This window comes from Mchenga conophoros, linkage group LG15, assembly GCF_057382185.1.
Source record: "Mchenga conophoros isolate Kocher_MC1m ecotype Shallow Benthic linkage group LG15, M_conophoros_male_GT1.1, whole genome shotgun sequence".
NCBI lineage: Eukaryota > Metazoa > Chordata > Actinopteri > Cichliformes > Cichlidae > Mchenga > Mchenga conophoros.
The window spans coordinates 23,749,293-23,765,424 of record NC_140540.1 but is presented as its reverse complement, the minus strand read 5'-3'; the positions used below and the strand labels follow the sequence as shown (position 1 = coordinate 23,765,424).

General features: G+C 41.4%; 1 protein-coding gene across 2 annotated transcripts in view; it reads right to left on the bottom strand.

The window, feature by feature from the left end:
• Nucleotides 1–13,963, bottom strand: part of LOC146558397 (serine/threonine-protein kinase D3-like) — a 55,921-nt gene extending 41,958 nt beyond the window's left edge. Inside the window, exons 1-2 of one of the 2 annotated variants that reach the window (XM_085246532.1) lie at nt 13,658–13,963; nt 9,723–10,383 (exon numbers count right to left, since the gene is read on the bottom strand). In XM_085246532.1, coding sequence (XP_085102658.1) covers nt 9,723–10,019 — 297 coding nt within the window. In that variant the 5' untranslated portion in view covers nt 10,020–10,383; nt 13,658–13,963. The remainder of the gene's footprint in view (nt 1–9,722; nt 10,384–13,657) is intronic. The other variant, XM_085246533.1, reaches the window with a different exon arrangement.
• Between the last annotated feature and the right edge of the window lie 2,169 nt (nt 13,964–16,132).

Genomic DNA, 16,132 nt, shown 5'->3' with positions numbered 1-16,132 from the left:
GGATGCGACTCGGTTTTGTTTGTTTTCTGTTAGAATAGAGTAGCACATAATAAGTGTGGGGTCGTTATAGCAACACAGCCGGAAGTCCAGTGATGTCATTTGTTTGCAACACGAGCACCACAACAAGGAAGGATGTTTGTTGAGGCGATGATATACCTGCTGCTCGATCAGTGGCTTTTTGTCTGACTCGGGGACAGCTGTGTTAGTTTGTGTGGAGCCATTTCCTTTGTTTCTGGATTTCAAAAGTGGTGCTTTTAATTTTTGTGAATCATCGAGTGACGCCACTGACTAGCCAATCGGTGGCATGCAATCACATTTTTCAGTGTCTACAGATCTCTTGGAACCCCAGCCAAGTAGGTACTTAAAATAAAAAAAAGTACCTGGTACCAGGTACAACCAACTAGTGGAAAACCCTAAAAACTGAGTCGAGTCAAGTCGAGCTGAACTGAGCGGTTACTAGTGACAAAAAGCTAAAGGCATATCCTAAGTCCTGCATATGAGTAATTTTAAAGAAACATACATCCTCAAGCACTTTGTTATCATTTGTAGCTGTAAGTGAGGGCTGACTTACTACTGGAGTGCACATTAGACAAACTGCAGATTTGGCATTTATGTATTAGTTTCATTTTTTTAAACTTTTGGAGGTTGCTACTAGCAAAATGAACATTAATTTGTGGATTTTCCATAAAAATGATTCTCTTCATGCATCTTTAGTCAATCACCGTTTGCCTTTGGTGTAAACAACATGTATATTCTGTATTTGGGGTGACATATGAGCTGCACACCTGAAGATTTACAACAACTACAAGAGTTACAAGCATTTAAAAGCACCATAACACTGACTCCCTCTCACATACCTGTGCTACTAACATTCACGTCTCCACCTGAAGCACCACCTGGCCTTGGCAGCCATGGAAACCAGCAGAGTAGAGGACACAGCAAAGAGAGACACTGCTTTAAAGGATATCCTTTATTAAAAGCAAGCACATAGTTTTGTAATGCTGGTTATTGTTGCCGAGGAAGAAATTTAACACCTGAACCACTGGTCACTGTCAAATAAGCTAGCATGACTTTTTCAGGTTTTCTAACATTCAAATGCAAGATTTAGATGTGATCACAACAACCTGAGAAACATTAAGAGCTCATAATCCAGGTTAGTGAAGTTCAAACTGTAACTGTAAATATCACATTATCCAAAACCCTTTGTTGGTGGGCATCTTTTGAAATACAGACAGTGTTATTTTTATTCACCCCACTGAAACTGCTCGTTTTAAAAGTTTTAAGCTTCATAAATTGCTCTAGGATGTGTTGAGTGATGAAGGGCTGTTAGTGCTGGGATTAAGTACGTTAATGGGGTGCTTTCCAGTGCAGGAACTGGTGGGCAGGTTTGAAAATGCCCCTATAGGGCCAGATGCAGGGTCTTTTCTGGTTAGAAGAAAAGCACCTAATCAGGGGGAGGCCGTTCTGAGCAGCCCTTTAAAATGCTAGCAGAGCTTGGTGGGGATGAGGTAAACAGAGACAGCAACAGGTTTCAACAGCGTAAAACTGTCAAAACATACAAACACAACGTTAAAAGGGGAGGTTTAAAGGAGTTTCCTCATTCCTGATCCATATAAATGCTTGCAACTTTCACAGTGGTCACAAATAATGAAGAAAATAGAGATCAAGTATTTTCTGTGCATTTTGTATTAATGGCCAATTTGTCTTTAAAGGAAAATTCCTCTAATTACTGTTAGCAAACAGCAAACAGTATGCTCCAGACTTAGGAGCAGACAGCAGGACCCCACATGAGGTCTAAGGTGAGCGATTGCTCGAATGAGGCTGATATTTCTTCTCTGTAGCTCCACACCCAGATGTACTTTAAAAGATATCAGTCAAGAGCAGAAAAACAGTTTGAGGCGAGAGTGACTTTTCGTTCACACCACAGAGGAGTCCGTTACAATGAGTCAAACCCTGAGAGATCAATGTATAGATGACTTTCCCCAGGTATGCATTGGTGTTATTCTCAAGATTATTCAAATGTAGAGGAAGCAGGTCTGGATTTCTTTTTTTTTTTTAATTAATTAATGTTGTTGGTTCAAAGCTGAGAGCTCAACCAAATCAAACTCCTGAGTTTCTGACACAAAAGTTCTGATTGTGACAGGTTACTGTGACTTTGAGGTACTAAGTTTGAAACAGAGGCTGGGTTTTTAGGATCACCAAGTCTCAAGGAAAACTCCATCTGTGTAGAAAATCAGAAAATAAAAGAGGACCTAAAATCGAACCTTGCAGAACACTATAGGTAAACTTACTTATGGTGACTGAAAAAGGTTCTTTCTAAAAGATCATAAATTCAGTTAATTAAAAGCAAAACAAGCCTCTAATGCTGCCTTTTTTCACAGATGAACTGGTCAACCCTTCAGTACATCTGTGCCCGGCCTGCTTGTTCCTTATTGCACTCACAGTAAAGGAGACTCTTTGCAATTCTGAAAAAGTGACAGATTATAAGACTGAAAGTCACAATACAAGTCTCCTACAACTCCACACATGCTGCTCCTTTGCTTGCTGCTGATGCAACACACTAAAAATGCTGCAAGACCAAAACCAGGAGGCTGCAAAGCTCTGTAAAGTTTTGAAAGCTGCAGGAGAAAAATTCTCTGCGATCTTATCGCTGCTTATCGTCTGCTCAGTGATGATTAAAAATACTGCGGTTTCAGTGTTTCACAATCCAGGATGGGACTGTGTGTGTGTGTGTGTGTGTGTGTGTGTGTGTGTGTGTGTGTGTGTGTGTGTGTGTGTATATGGTGAGGGTGGCATGGGATGAGGGTGTAGCAAGGCAACCTGCAGAGGAGGGGAACTTCCCTATACTTTGCCACGACTCCTCTGGCCTCCTACACACGCACGCGGCTGGACTACAGTAAATCAGAGCAGATGCATCCACCCGCCCACAGACGGAGCTCTCAGCTTCTTGATGTGGATGCAAAAGGAGAAAAAAAAAAAAAAAAAAAAAAAAAAAAAAAGGTTGAGAAATTCCAGCGATCGAGTCATTTTCGGCACAAACCAAACAAGAGCAGTTTCCACCTCTTCACCTCTTTAAGCGTTCCTGCTGGAACATCTACTTTGGGTTTTCAATCAGACAGAGAAAGAAATGACACTATAAATTATACTGTAGTTTTAGCAAATAAAACATTTTGGTAGTTGCAATATTTTTTTAATTTATTATTATTAATTATTATCATCATCATCATCATCATCATCATCATCATCATCCTGGAGCGGGCAAGCAGGTCAGTCTCTACATGCATTTCTATGATTTTTATTTATTTATTTATTTTTAAATGCAGATGCACAGAGATTCCCAGGTGGCAGAGAAGAGGGGAAGATTCTGCAAGAGCTGGAAAAATCCTCTGCAGTCACTTTATTTCCCCGTTTCCACTTCTTTTCCTGTTGCACATGTCACAATTTCTTTTTCTCAGTTGTGACCAGAGATGGGCAGTAACATGTTACTGTAATCTGATTACTTTTTTCAGGTAACGAGTAAAGGGATTACTATTGCAAAAACGGTAATTAGATTACCGTTACTTTCCCGTAGGAACGCTGCGTTACTGCGTTACTAAAACCGTGATTTTTTTGCAAGAATGTCTCACGACAGTGACGTAAGCGAGTGCGCCGTTAGTGACAACAGCTGTGTGCAGATCAACAGTGGATCATATATCGATTGTGGGAGAGAGTATGAGCATGCAGCGTTTAAAGCGTGGAAGTACTGACCTTACTTTGAGTTTGATTCCATAAAAAGTGACAAAAACATTAGTGTCCGTTGTGCGTGGGAAGAAAACTTCTTTTTAAAGCGAAAAAAAACCCTAAACTTCCAAGCAAGCACCGAGTGTGCAACGACGTAATGGGAAATTCACAGATAAACTCGCGGATTCTTCCACTGACCGCTGCGGCACACCTGCACCAGGGTAAACCTCCGCCTATGCCACTCCTGCTGTACAGGTGAAGATAGAGCAACAGTACCGCTAGTCTTTGATGTTATTTATTTTCTGCTGTTATTTATTTTCTGCTGTGTTTTACTTGCATCCATTTGAAAGAGTGAGTGTAAACACACAAAAATATTTTATGTGCTGGAATGTGCAGAAAATAGGTTTAAATGTTAAACAAATTTCTTCCAGTCAGAGAATGTTGCATATAATTTAATTTTTGCTTGATGCATAAAGTTAAAAGGTTAAAACTAATAAAACAAGTTTTAAAAAGAGACTTTTCCATTTGATTAAATTTTGTATGATGGATTATGCAGAAAAAGTAGAATTGGGCTGAAAGATCTATCGCTTTATCACCTCTTCAGGTTGTAAATCGTGTTTTTAAAAAGTAACTAAGTAATTAATTACTTTTGAAAATAAGTAATCAGTAAAGTAACAGGATTACTTTTTTGGGGGGGGAGTAATCGGTTATTTTGAGATGCAAATGAGGAGACTTCACTCAGGCAAGTCTGCTGGACCAGACGGAGTGAGTCCCCTTGTCCTCAAGGCCTGTGCCCCCCAGCTGTGTGGAGTCTTTCATAAACTGTTTATGCTGAGTCTGAGTCTGCAGAGGGTCCCGGTGATGTGGAAGACATCATGCCTCGTCCCTGTACCAAAGACGCCTCGTCCCAGTGGCCCCCAGGATTACAGGCCCGTGGCACTGACCTCCCACATCATGAAGACCCTGGAAAGGCTCATCCTGGACCAGCTGCGACCCATAGTAAGACCACATCTGGATCCCCTTCAGTTCGCTTATCAGCCTCGTCTCGGAACAGAGGACGCCATCATCTACCTGCTCAATCGTGTCTACACCCATCTGGACCAGCCGGCGAGCACTGTGAGGGTCATGTTTTTTGACTTTTCCAGTGCTTTCAACACCATCAGGCCGACCCTCCTGGGTGATAAGTTAGCAGCGATGCAGGTGGATGCTTCTCTGGTGTCCTGGATTGTTGATTACCTGACAGGAAGACCACAATATGTACGTCTCCCACAGTGTGTGTCTGACAAGGTGATTAGCAACACAGGGGCACCACAGGGGACTGTCCTCTCCCCCTTCCTCTTCACCTTCTACACCACAGACTTCAGCCACTGCACAGAGACCTGCCATCTTCAGAAGTTTTCTGATGACTCTGCGGTGGTTGGATGCATCAGCAGGGATGATGAGACAGAGTACCGGGCTGTGGTCAACTCCTTTGTCACGTGGTGTGAGCAGAATCATCTGCAGCTCAACGTGGCAAAGACCAAGGAACTGATCGTGGACTTCAGGAAGACCAGGAAACACTTGACCCCTGTTTCAATCCAGGGGGTCAGTGTTGACATTGTGGAGGACTATAAATACCTTGGAGTACACATTGACAATAAACTGGACTGGGCTAAAAACACCACAGCACTTTACAGGAAGGGCCAGAGTCGTCTCTATTTTTTGAGGCGACTGAGGTCCTTCAACATCTGCCAGAAAATGCTGAGGATTTTCTATGAGTCTGTGGTGGCCAGTGCGATCCTCTATGCTGTTGCATGCTGGGGGAGCAGGCTGAGGGTCGCAGATGCCAACAGACTTAATAAACTGATCCGTAAGGCCAGCAATGTTGTGGGGATGGAGCTGGACTCCCTCAAGGTGGTGTCGGAGAGGCGGATGCTGTCCAAGATAAAGACAATGTTGGATAACACCTCCCACCCACTCCATGACATGTTGGTCAGCCACAGGAGCTCGTTCAGTGAGAGACTGAGATTACCGAAAAGCACCACTGAACGACACAGGAAATCTTTCCTGCCTGTGGCCATCTCCCTGTACAACGCATCCACTTAACACACTGTTTGCTGCTACAGCTACACATGTTTCTTTTCCAAATATTTATTTATAAGTGACTTATGTATGTATGTATGTATGTATGTATGTATGTATGTATGTATGTATGTATGTATATATATGTATATATTGTACTATTCTTAGTTAGCGTATTGTCTGTCTTGTCTTAATGTTGGTTTAAAATGGAGCACTGTAACAAAAAATAATTTCCCCCAGGGATCAATAAAGTATTCTGATTCTGATTAGCTACTGATTACTTTTTTCAAGTAACTTGACCAACACTGGTTGTGACACCTGGACCTCATGTTTTGTTTGCAGTTTGTCGGCTGATATCTGCCTACATATGCTCACTGATTGCAGCAGGCCAGTAAATCCAGTTTTGCCCTTGAATTCTGTGCAAATGTCTGCACCAACAAATTACATGCATATTTACTACATTAGCAGACTTTAAACAGGTGTGATTCTTAGCGAGGGGATGAAAAAAAATGCTTTTATGTGTGGGGGAAACCACAGAAAACTAACGCTGTAGGTGTGATGATACATATTGGCAGATACTGGAAACAAGCTATCAAATGTGGCTTTATCTGAAAACTTCAGAAGAAGTAGTGATGGTATAAATACACATGTCTGCGTGTTTGAAATCACTGTAGTAGGCTGTAAAGCTGTCAACAAATATTTGATTCTAATCTCACCTTTGACAAACAAAGACCTGCTACGACCACCTTAAGAATACCGCGAGAATCCGTTTAACACTCAGGTTTAGTGACAGGTTTTTTCCTTTTGTTTAGATTATTGTAATGACTTTCCAAAGAGTATCAGTCATAAAGCATTAAAGTGCAAACACCATTACAAAAACTGAGAAACGTAAACATATTACACCAGTTTTAATGACTCTACACTGGCTCCTCAGAACTTCTGTAATTCATTTTAAGATTTTACTTTACTTTTAAAGCCCTTCATGGTCTGGCCCCAGAACAGACTGGCAGAGGGAACAGTCAGGTGGAGGGAGGAAGAAGATCTAAGACTGCAAGAAGAAGTGGGAACATGAAGAAGGTCCAACAGAGATGGTGAGGTTGAATGTCCGTAGGAGAAATCTGTTTAACTGGGAGCCAGTGAAGCTGTTGCAGAACAGGAATGATGTGGCGAGTCGAGGTGGGTTATACCCATAACGTGGGCAGCTGAGTTCTGGACCAGCTCAGGCTTATAAAGGATACGAGAATGGAAGGATAGAGTACGATCAAGGATGACACCCAGACACTTAAACTGTTAAAGAATTTCTTCCTTATATTTTTTCTTGATTTATTATTTGATTCTGTTATGCTATACAAATAAAACTTGATTATTTTCAATTTTTATTAAAAGAAAGCATCTTAAAAATCTCAATGCTTAGACCTGACAGTGACAAACGAAGAGATTTTAAAGAAATTTTGCACCCGTGTGGAGCTTTTTAAACAAAAATTCAAACATGATTTTATTTGTCGGCTAAACTGTGAGCATGCATGAGAGCAGAAGCCCCGTCACTTCATTTTCATGTTAAAAATTGGAAATCAACTTCCTCACAACAGCCGTGCCTTCATATCACAGAAGTGGTGAGACCTGGACGTACGCACGTATCAGTGTTTTTTGTGCACATTTTTTGGCATTTAGGCCAAATAATGTGCACACAAAAACAAAAACAAAAAAAAAACCAAACAAAGACACTCTTTCGGTTGCCATTATGCGCAATAACAATAGATACAGCCTATCAGCTGGCTGTTTTATCACTTTCTTTCACTTTGACCACCCTGTTGCTCTTGCGACCCCAAACACACGACTGTAAAACAGGAAGTGCAGCCGCTGACACAGCAATGCCAACCAGGAAGTGACATTCCCTGTGAAAAAGACTTTTCCTCTGCTGAGGGTGGGAGCTCAGCCAGTGACAAGCTGCAAACAAACACTGCCTAACAGACTGGATGTGCTCGCACAACCCAGCCAGCGCTGGAAACGCGTCTGCAGAAAGAAGTCAAAAATGAGAGCATCACTAGGTTTTAATCTCCAACCCATCATGCCTTGCAAACTTGCTGCAAACTGTGTGTGTTCATTTGGGTATGTGTGTCTGTGAGTGCGTGTTGTAGCTTGCTGGGAAATGCACTGAGTGATGTAAACGCAGGTGGTACGTTCAGCAGTGGTAAAAACCAGAAAACCAGCAGATGGTGAGAGATAAGGTGAGGCTCAGAGCGGAAGCTAGAAGCTTGTGAAGAAGCTCTGACACAAAGTTGAATGCATCCCCAAGTGTGTCTAACAGTGTCGGCCTGCCCACTTTGCTTATATTTGGCGACACATTTCAGCAATTTTTTTTTGGTTTTATTTTTAGACGTGCCTGACAGAATGATGCCTGCCCTGGTCGCTATATGATGGACTCTAATATATTTGTATATCACCGTCTGCAAGCACGCAGGGACCCACTTAAGGGTTTTTTTGGCATCAGACCATTAACATCGGGCTTTGTGCACAAGTCCACACACCTGATAATTATTTGTGTCCACATAGGATTCATTTCTTGCCTGTGGGGGTTTGCAACGGTCTCTAAACAAGCGCAATTCCCGCCTGGTTTGCAAACTACCTTATAAAGATCTCACCCTGGTACTTCGGTTCTCATTTGTTTTGATGGTCCTTCATATTATTAAGCCACTTCTTTAGACAGGCTATAATTGACTGTCTTGGAGTGTACCTACTCACAGTAACACTTAGTGTGTTTGGGAAATCCCCTGTGAGCTGGACGGCCATTCTAACAAGAAACAGGTAAGGAGCAGTTCATGTGCCTCCGAGCTCAGTGACGACTACCAAGATGATGGAGCTGCAGATCATGCAGAGATTGACAGAGTCACTGGAGACGCAGCGGACTAATCGTTATTAGCTCATCACTGCAGAGGAGAACATTTAACACTCCTTCCTCCACAAATGCAATCAAATGCTTGCAGCTCACGAGCTCTCGCAGACATCGCGGCCAAAGTTCAGATTTGTTGAAGTGCAGAATGTGACAGGCTCGACACACGACGATTAGAAAAGAGGAATCCAGCAGGGCAGTGAAGGCAAAAAAAAGAAAAAAAAGAAAAAGGAGGAGAAGTTGATGCTGTGAATAAAAAAGACTGAATGACACGTTGTGGGTTTTCCTCCTGTAGGCTGACCAGAGGAGGAAAACACTTTCTTCAGAACAGTTTTCCATTCACGTAGACGTGCCGGGGTTGTGTTTTCTCAGTCGCTGGGATTGTTGTTGGTCAGCACAGATTATAATTGTTATGACTTCCTCCAAATAGCACCCTCTCCTTAAAGCTCTTAAGGTAATCAGTACAGGTACAGCAAACAGACCGGCATCCTGCTGTTTTGGAAACTCTCCCTTCTGTGGCTTCCTCAGCAACGAGTGGGTTCTACACCGGGGTGGAAAGCCGCATCGGCATGCTTGAGCCTTACTTTGATCCAAGGAATCGAATCATGCATATTTATGTGCACATACACACCCCGAATTTAAAAAAAATAAATAAATTTAGGACTTTTTATTAGACAACAGGGTGGGTTTAGACAGTCACCAAAGAGCCTCGGCTCAGAATCAAACCTGTGTTGCTGCGTTCAGCCCTGCAGCCTATGGTCAACCGGTGTCTGAACTCCGACCTTTGACCAATAAGTTTATATGAAAGGTAAAAAGAAAGTTGTGTGGCACTGAGCCTCTGAGGGTGGGGTGAGGAGGACAAAGGGATGCTAAGGTGCTGAGCCTCATTTCTATACAACTAAATGGGTGGATGTGGGATGTGAACTTTTTTGAATCCTGAAGGTGAGACGTGCCAGTTAAAATCTCCAAACTTCTGCTTTAAGGTTGTGGATTAAAAAAAAAAAAGAGGAAAAAAAGGAAAGTGTACAGAAAAAAAACCCTTTGGTTTTACCTTCTGATCCACGATGGAGCAGACGAGCTCCCTGACGGAGGACAGCGACACATCTCCAGGGTCGAGGGTGACCGCCTCCCTCGTGAGTCCGATCTGAAGCAGGAAGGAGATGCCGTGGAACGAGCCCCGTGAGTTCGTGGGGCTGGGCGCCGACTGGCTGCCGTTGGAAAGCCGGCTGCAGATGGTGGCTGGCGGGCTGGGAGAAGGTGATGGGGTGGGCGGGGCCGGGTGATGAGGTAGGGCATGGAACGACCTTGGAGAAGCTGGCAGGGGCGGCGGGCTGTTATCGGTAGACATTGTCTGCTATCTGTGACGTGGTGGTGGGAGAACGACCTCGAAGGTGAACATCCAAAATTTAAAAAAGAAAAACGGTCAGCAGAGCATCGTGCGTCCAATCACTTGTCCCAATTTTTCAGCACTGAAATCCTGCGAATAAAGCTTCCTCTCACTGCAGAGCATCTCCGAGGCCAACCAGAAGAAAAATAGACTGAAGTAAAAGCCTGAGCTCTCGGGTAGATCGCCTTTAAAGAGTTTTATAACGTGGTTAAATCCTCAATAAATCCTCTGACCTGCTGGATGAGACTGCTGATCGGGAGCAAGAAAACAACGATGAAATGCTGCAGATCTTCCCCGTCTCTGCTGCTTTCACTCAAAACATCTGCTAGAAATAGAGACAGAGGAAAGATGAATCAGTCAGGAAAAAATAAAATCTCTCAAACGTTAAAATCTGTAAGAAACTTGCACATAAATAGACATCAACTTTGGTGGCACTGAAATCCTTACTCGAGAAGCTACATAAAAATGTTTATACTCAAGACGTTAAAGCGCAATCAGTAACTTGATGATGTAATGATTAACTGAGCTATTCCATCTTAAAATGTTTGTGTAATGCCACAGAGGGGGCACACTTTTACATCTTTACCTATGCTAAAGGTCACAGTGCACACTGGGAAAGATGAAAGGAAACATCACAACAATATAACAATATACGCTCGAAAGCTGAGTCCTTTCATGTGGCGCCATCAGAACAAATGCAGAACAGTTCTTAACATCAATATCAAAATATGAATGTCTAAATATTGTGAAATCTTATGTTAACATATTGAGCTTAAATACATGTGAAAATAAAAAATAAATGACCATAAAAACGCAAGAAGAAAATTGTGCAGGTGTGTTAAGCACAGCTAATTTTCAATAAGTCATTAGTTACATGAAAATGTAAATGATTTTAATTGTTTATGTCAAGGTTAAAGACAAATTTGTAAACCTTCCGATGACTTGTAGCCGTCACAAAAGCCTGTTCTGTTGTACCTTTAAATTTTTTCATAAACATGTTTGTTATTAAAGATGCAGGCAGTGACGACTGGTCCCTCAGCATGAAGGCCACTTGACTGTAAAGAAAAGATGGAAGAAGAGAAGCCTCCTTACTGAGAATTTGGGCATGAAAAGCGAACCTAGTGATGCGTGAGTTTACAGGTCATTGGCCAATGAGCACATCCTGGATAATCCTCCTTCTTGACTCTAATAACGATTGTAATTTACAAAATGAACTTCAGCAATTTTATTAAATATGACCTGAAATTAGTGACTGAGCCCAAAAACTCATCATGAAAGTGTTTACTGAGGTCACAGATAAACAAAGCACAGGTCCCATTTCGATGTTTTAAAGCCTGGAATCTTCTTGGGTGTTGCATAAACATGTCACTTCCTGTGTCCATGACGCTGCATTATACAACACCCACGAAGGACACATCACACTGCTGCACATGATTAAAAAAAAAAAAACAAACAAAGAAAAAAAAACCAAAACCACACGGCGCAAACATAACGTACAAGCGTACGAGGGATCACATGATGCTGATTTACTGTTGCCAGTAGGTGGCACTGTGACTGTGACTCATTACTGTAATGCAGGCGTCCCGCAGCTGGATCAATGACCGAGTTGTCTAGCATGTGAAGTTTAAGACAGACTGAGTATATATCTTCTAGTCTAACACAGAACTTCAAAACTTTGAAGAAATGTGTTTCGATTAGACTGGCCAAAGATCACGCTGATGCCTCTCTGGGTTGAGTTTGTGATACACCTTGAAAAACAGTGGACTTCTTGTTGGGTATAAGGCATGGCTCGAAGAGGATTTTCCATACAGCTTAAGATGTGTGTATTAAATGCCATACGTGTATGCAAAACAAAACGGGCAACTGCATTGAAATTTTTCAGGGGGCCCTTTGGGACCATTTTGCACCTCTCAAATCAAATCAAATCAAATCACTTTTATTGTCACATCACATGTGCAGGTACATTGGTACAGCACATGTGAGTGAAATTCTTGTGTGCGAGCTTCACAAGCAACAGAGTTGTGCAAAATACAATAATGTAAACAAAAAACACAAGAATGGCTACATCTGAAACTAATAAATATATGTACAATATATAATAGTATATGCATTTCTGGATGTGTATACTAAATATTTTTCTACGTGTGTGTGTGTGTGTGTGTGTGTGTACACACATATTTTACAAATTAAATAGAGTAAACAATAAATAAAATATATAAAATAAAATATACAAAGTGAGACATGTGCAAAACAGTGGCATTACTGTACAATATGGATCTCATATTTAAAACCCATAAAATACAAAGGGTTTATCCACTTCTGACATGTGTGCAAACTTTTTGGTGAAGGTTTGAGCATATTTAGCCCCTAAAATAAAATATTGTGTTGATTCGTTTGCAGAAATAATAAAAATAAGCAGCACAACTCCAACAGAGGCTTCATACTTTCAGTGCTCAGGTGCTAGCGAGCCGCTTTAAGGGGTATAAACCTGAAGGGAGAGATACTCTTTATCTTAATTTATCTCATTTGAATAATATTATTAATATAAAAATGTTCCTTTTTTTGTGTACTGCATGCTTAAGGACTTCTCCCCCCCCCAAATATATGGCTCTCTGTTATGTCTCTACAAGCAACAAAGCTCACTGAGGCCTGTTGCTGCCCCTCTGTAGGTTTCCAGAAGCTGTCCAATCAAAAAAAGTTCCTTTAAAGAGAAGGCTGGCCTTAAAGAGACAGGAGCACATAACGATTATTTTGAACCCTTATTCATGTACATGTATTCTAATAAAGCTCCAATATTAAAAAGCAGAGTTGGACATGAGCATTGCAATCACTGCATAACAATATGAATGAAACAGAGACTAAACAGCAGATGAGCATTACCGGACGCTTTTGGTGTCTGACAGCTTCCACATGCGCCATCGAGTTGACTTCAAAAAGTTGACTTCATCATCTCGACACTTTCTGACTTCTGAAGCAGAGTTTATTTATAGAATTGAATTGCATAATAACGTCTGAAACAGGTGCTAAAGTCAGGAACTGTGGCTGCCGGCAAGCTGGCAAACCATAAAGGGACCCATACTGCTCATCTGCTGTTTGCCATCTATCTCAGACAGTGTTACACAGAAACTTTCTATGAATAAATTCTGCATTTTGAACAGTTAAACTGCAGGAACATCAGGGTCAGATTATCGCATTATTTACAGACAGTTTTCATTTGAAGCCAAAACTAAAGTCCTGGTTTGAATAAGTTAAGCGGCGCAATATTGATTGTTGACATGAAAGATATTGTTTTGTTATGTTTAACTTGAAATAAAAATCTCATATTAAACTGCCGCTTCATGATTGTGTAAAAATTCTGATTTTAACTTAAAACATTTATTACAGTCGACTTCTAGCTCGTGCACATGAATATGAGCCGTTTCCTTTTGATCTCTCTGTAAACTGTGGTTGGCTACATCTGGATTTTCGCTCACTTATGAGATGATAAAATAACTCTGAATTAACTGAACCTGCACCAAGACTGAACTTTGCCAACAGGTTGTTTGCTTTTCACAGCATTCACGCGAATGAAAAACAGAAGTTAAAGGCATCACAAGTACCTCGGAGAGCCCGGTGGTTTCTCCGCTTCCATCGCAGCACAGGCGAGCAGAAAATGTGCGTCCCATTCAGCGGCAGCTCGGACCGCAAAAAGGCCGAGTTAAGGAACACAGACCCGGTGGGTCCTCCACAGCAGGTCCCGATGGGACTGAAAGCGACAGTTAAAAGCAGCCAGAAGGACCTTTGGACTTTTGTTTTTGACTCTTTCCTCTCTAAACTCTCCCGGGAAGTCGCAGTCCGACCGAGCAGCTCCAGCTTCATGCGGATCTGATGATTATCAGCTGCGAAACACGCAGGGGCAAAAAAAAAGTGCAGCTCTCACCGGCAGGAGGAGGTCACACTCTGAGGGAAATTCAGGGACCGGACAGCTGGTGTCTCTGCAGCCCCGCTCTTTATGATGGAGGCTCCATAATCAGGCCCTGTCGGAGATTTCAGGCACTCATGGCTTCGGTTGCAGCACAAAGATTAAAAGTGAAGATTCATGAGAAGTAAGCAAATACTGAACAGCTGAAGCATCAGAAAAGGCTAAAACTCTTTTTCAAACCACGTTGAACTTTAAGCATTGTCTTTTGTCTGTCTGTTTTATATATTACATAGTTTTATGTGAAACACACAGATGTAAATGAGCTGCTTTGCTTCAGTTTTTTATTTTGATATTAATGTCCATTAACGTAAACACTAAAACAAATATCTTACAGCAATTACCGGATTTCAGCACAAACTTTGGAAAAGATGCTGCTTTACAAACATTTCTACTTTTTACATTTGAGAAATTTAGTTAATAAATAATATTAACATAACAGAGATGAATCACTTGTGATTTTCTTTTAAATGCAGAGTACTTGAGACAATAAGTCAGATTTCAAAGTAAAATAGCATTTATCAAAAAAGAAAAACAACTCATCTAAAATTTAATTCAATTTAGTTTTATTGCAATAACTTCGCCAAATCACAATAACGGTCACCTCAAGGTGCTTTATATCATACAGTAAAGACCCTACAATAATGGAGACAAACCCTACCAATCAAATGACAATCTTTATTGGGCTAATATCATAATGTCTATATTTGAGAAATGTCACTGTGTCATAAATTACCTTTTTATATATTTAAAAATAGACAGTATTCACATCATGTGCTAAGAGACAGCAATTTTAGTTTTGTGCCCCATACACCACACTGTTACAGGAGTCCTGTTCTACTAAAGGGATGCCTTGATCAGGATTGGAACACCTGACCTTCCACTTCGCCGATGTAACATTAAAACTAGGGCAACATACAAGAACATCTATTGCAAGTCCCACGTCCTGCTAAGAGACACCTCTGAGGGTGGTTAACAGCTCCACACAGACAAGCAGGTGATGACTAACCAACCAGTCCAGTGTAGAGATAACTGCAGCAATCCCAGCTGACAGTAAACCGAGAAAGTTCCAGGGGTTTAAGACCAGCTGGACCAGATGTGGAAAGTAAAGACTAAAGTGGTTTTACTGTGACGGGAGCATTAGGAGATGTAACCCCCCCCCCCAGACTGAAAGAGTGGCTCCATCAGATTTATCAGAGGTCTCCGTCCTCTGGTCCTATGACCAGATAAGAGTCTGAACCCTCACGCTGCCAGACCTCTGGGAGACAGAGAGGTCAATTTTATTTACAAGCCTTCCAAAGACCCCCTCAAAAAAGTCTTTATCGAGAAAGTATATACAGTTTGTATATATAAAGAATATATATAAATATATAAAGAACCCAGGAACACTTCTAAGCGTCTAGTATTTCCTCTACTAGAACACAGAGTGACTCATCTTCATAGACAATCTCAGAGGCAGCTTCAGTGCATTCTGTTGAATTTCAACAGGTGGCTCTGTGGCGCCATCCGCTGTCGAAAACAACGCATTAAACGACGTGTCTCGTAAAACTTCTCCAAAAACAACTTTAAAATAATTTTTTAAAGTATATGTGTTTAATAAAAACAGTACATTACGTCATTGATTCTTTATACAGTAAAAAACAATAAGTGCTAATGACCACACCGACATACAAACTGAATGAATATTACCAAGGCAATGAATAAAGATAATGTAAATATTTGTTATTCCTGCGGGAACAATGCCCAGATTTATGACTTGAATATGTTCTAATGAAACGTTACACAGCTGCTGTCTGCCTGAAAATACAGCAGCATTGGCAGGTCTCTTCCTGAAACACCGTGTGCATATTAATATACATCATTCCAGTCTCAGCTGCAGCTTTATCTGCAGCTCTGCAGCTGGCTGAGGGTAAACACAGAGGCTCGGTTACTACGGTTGAGTCCCCCTGTTACAGCAATCCTACAGCTGAGAGGGAAACAGCTTGCAGACAGGAACACAGTGTAAACCAAGGGTCAAAGATCATTTTAAAGACCAAGTTGAATGTTGCTTTCTTAATTTAATTTCTTAAATTCTAGCCGTTTTTCCCTCACCAGGCCTCCATTACAATGTTTTATT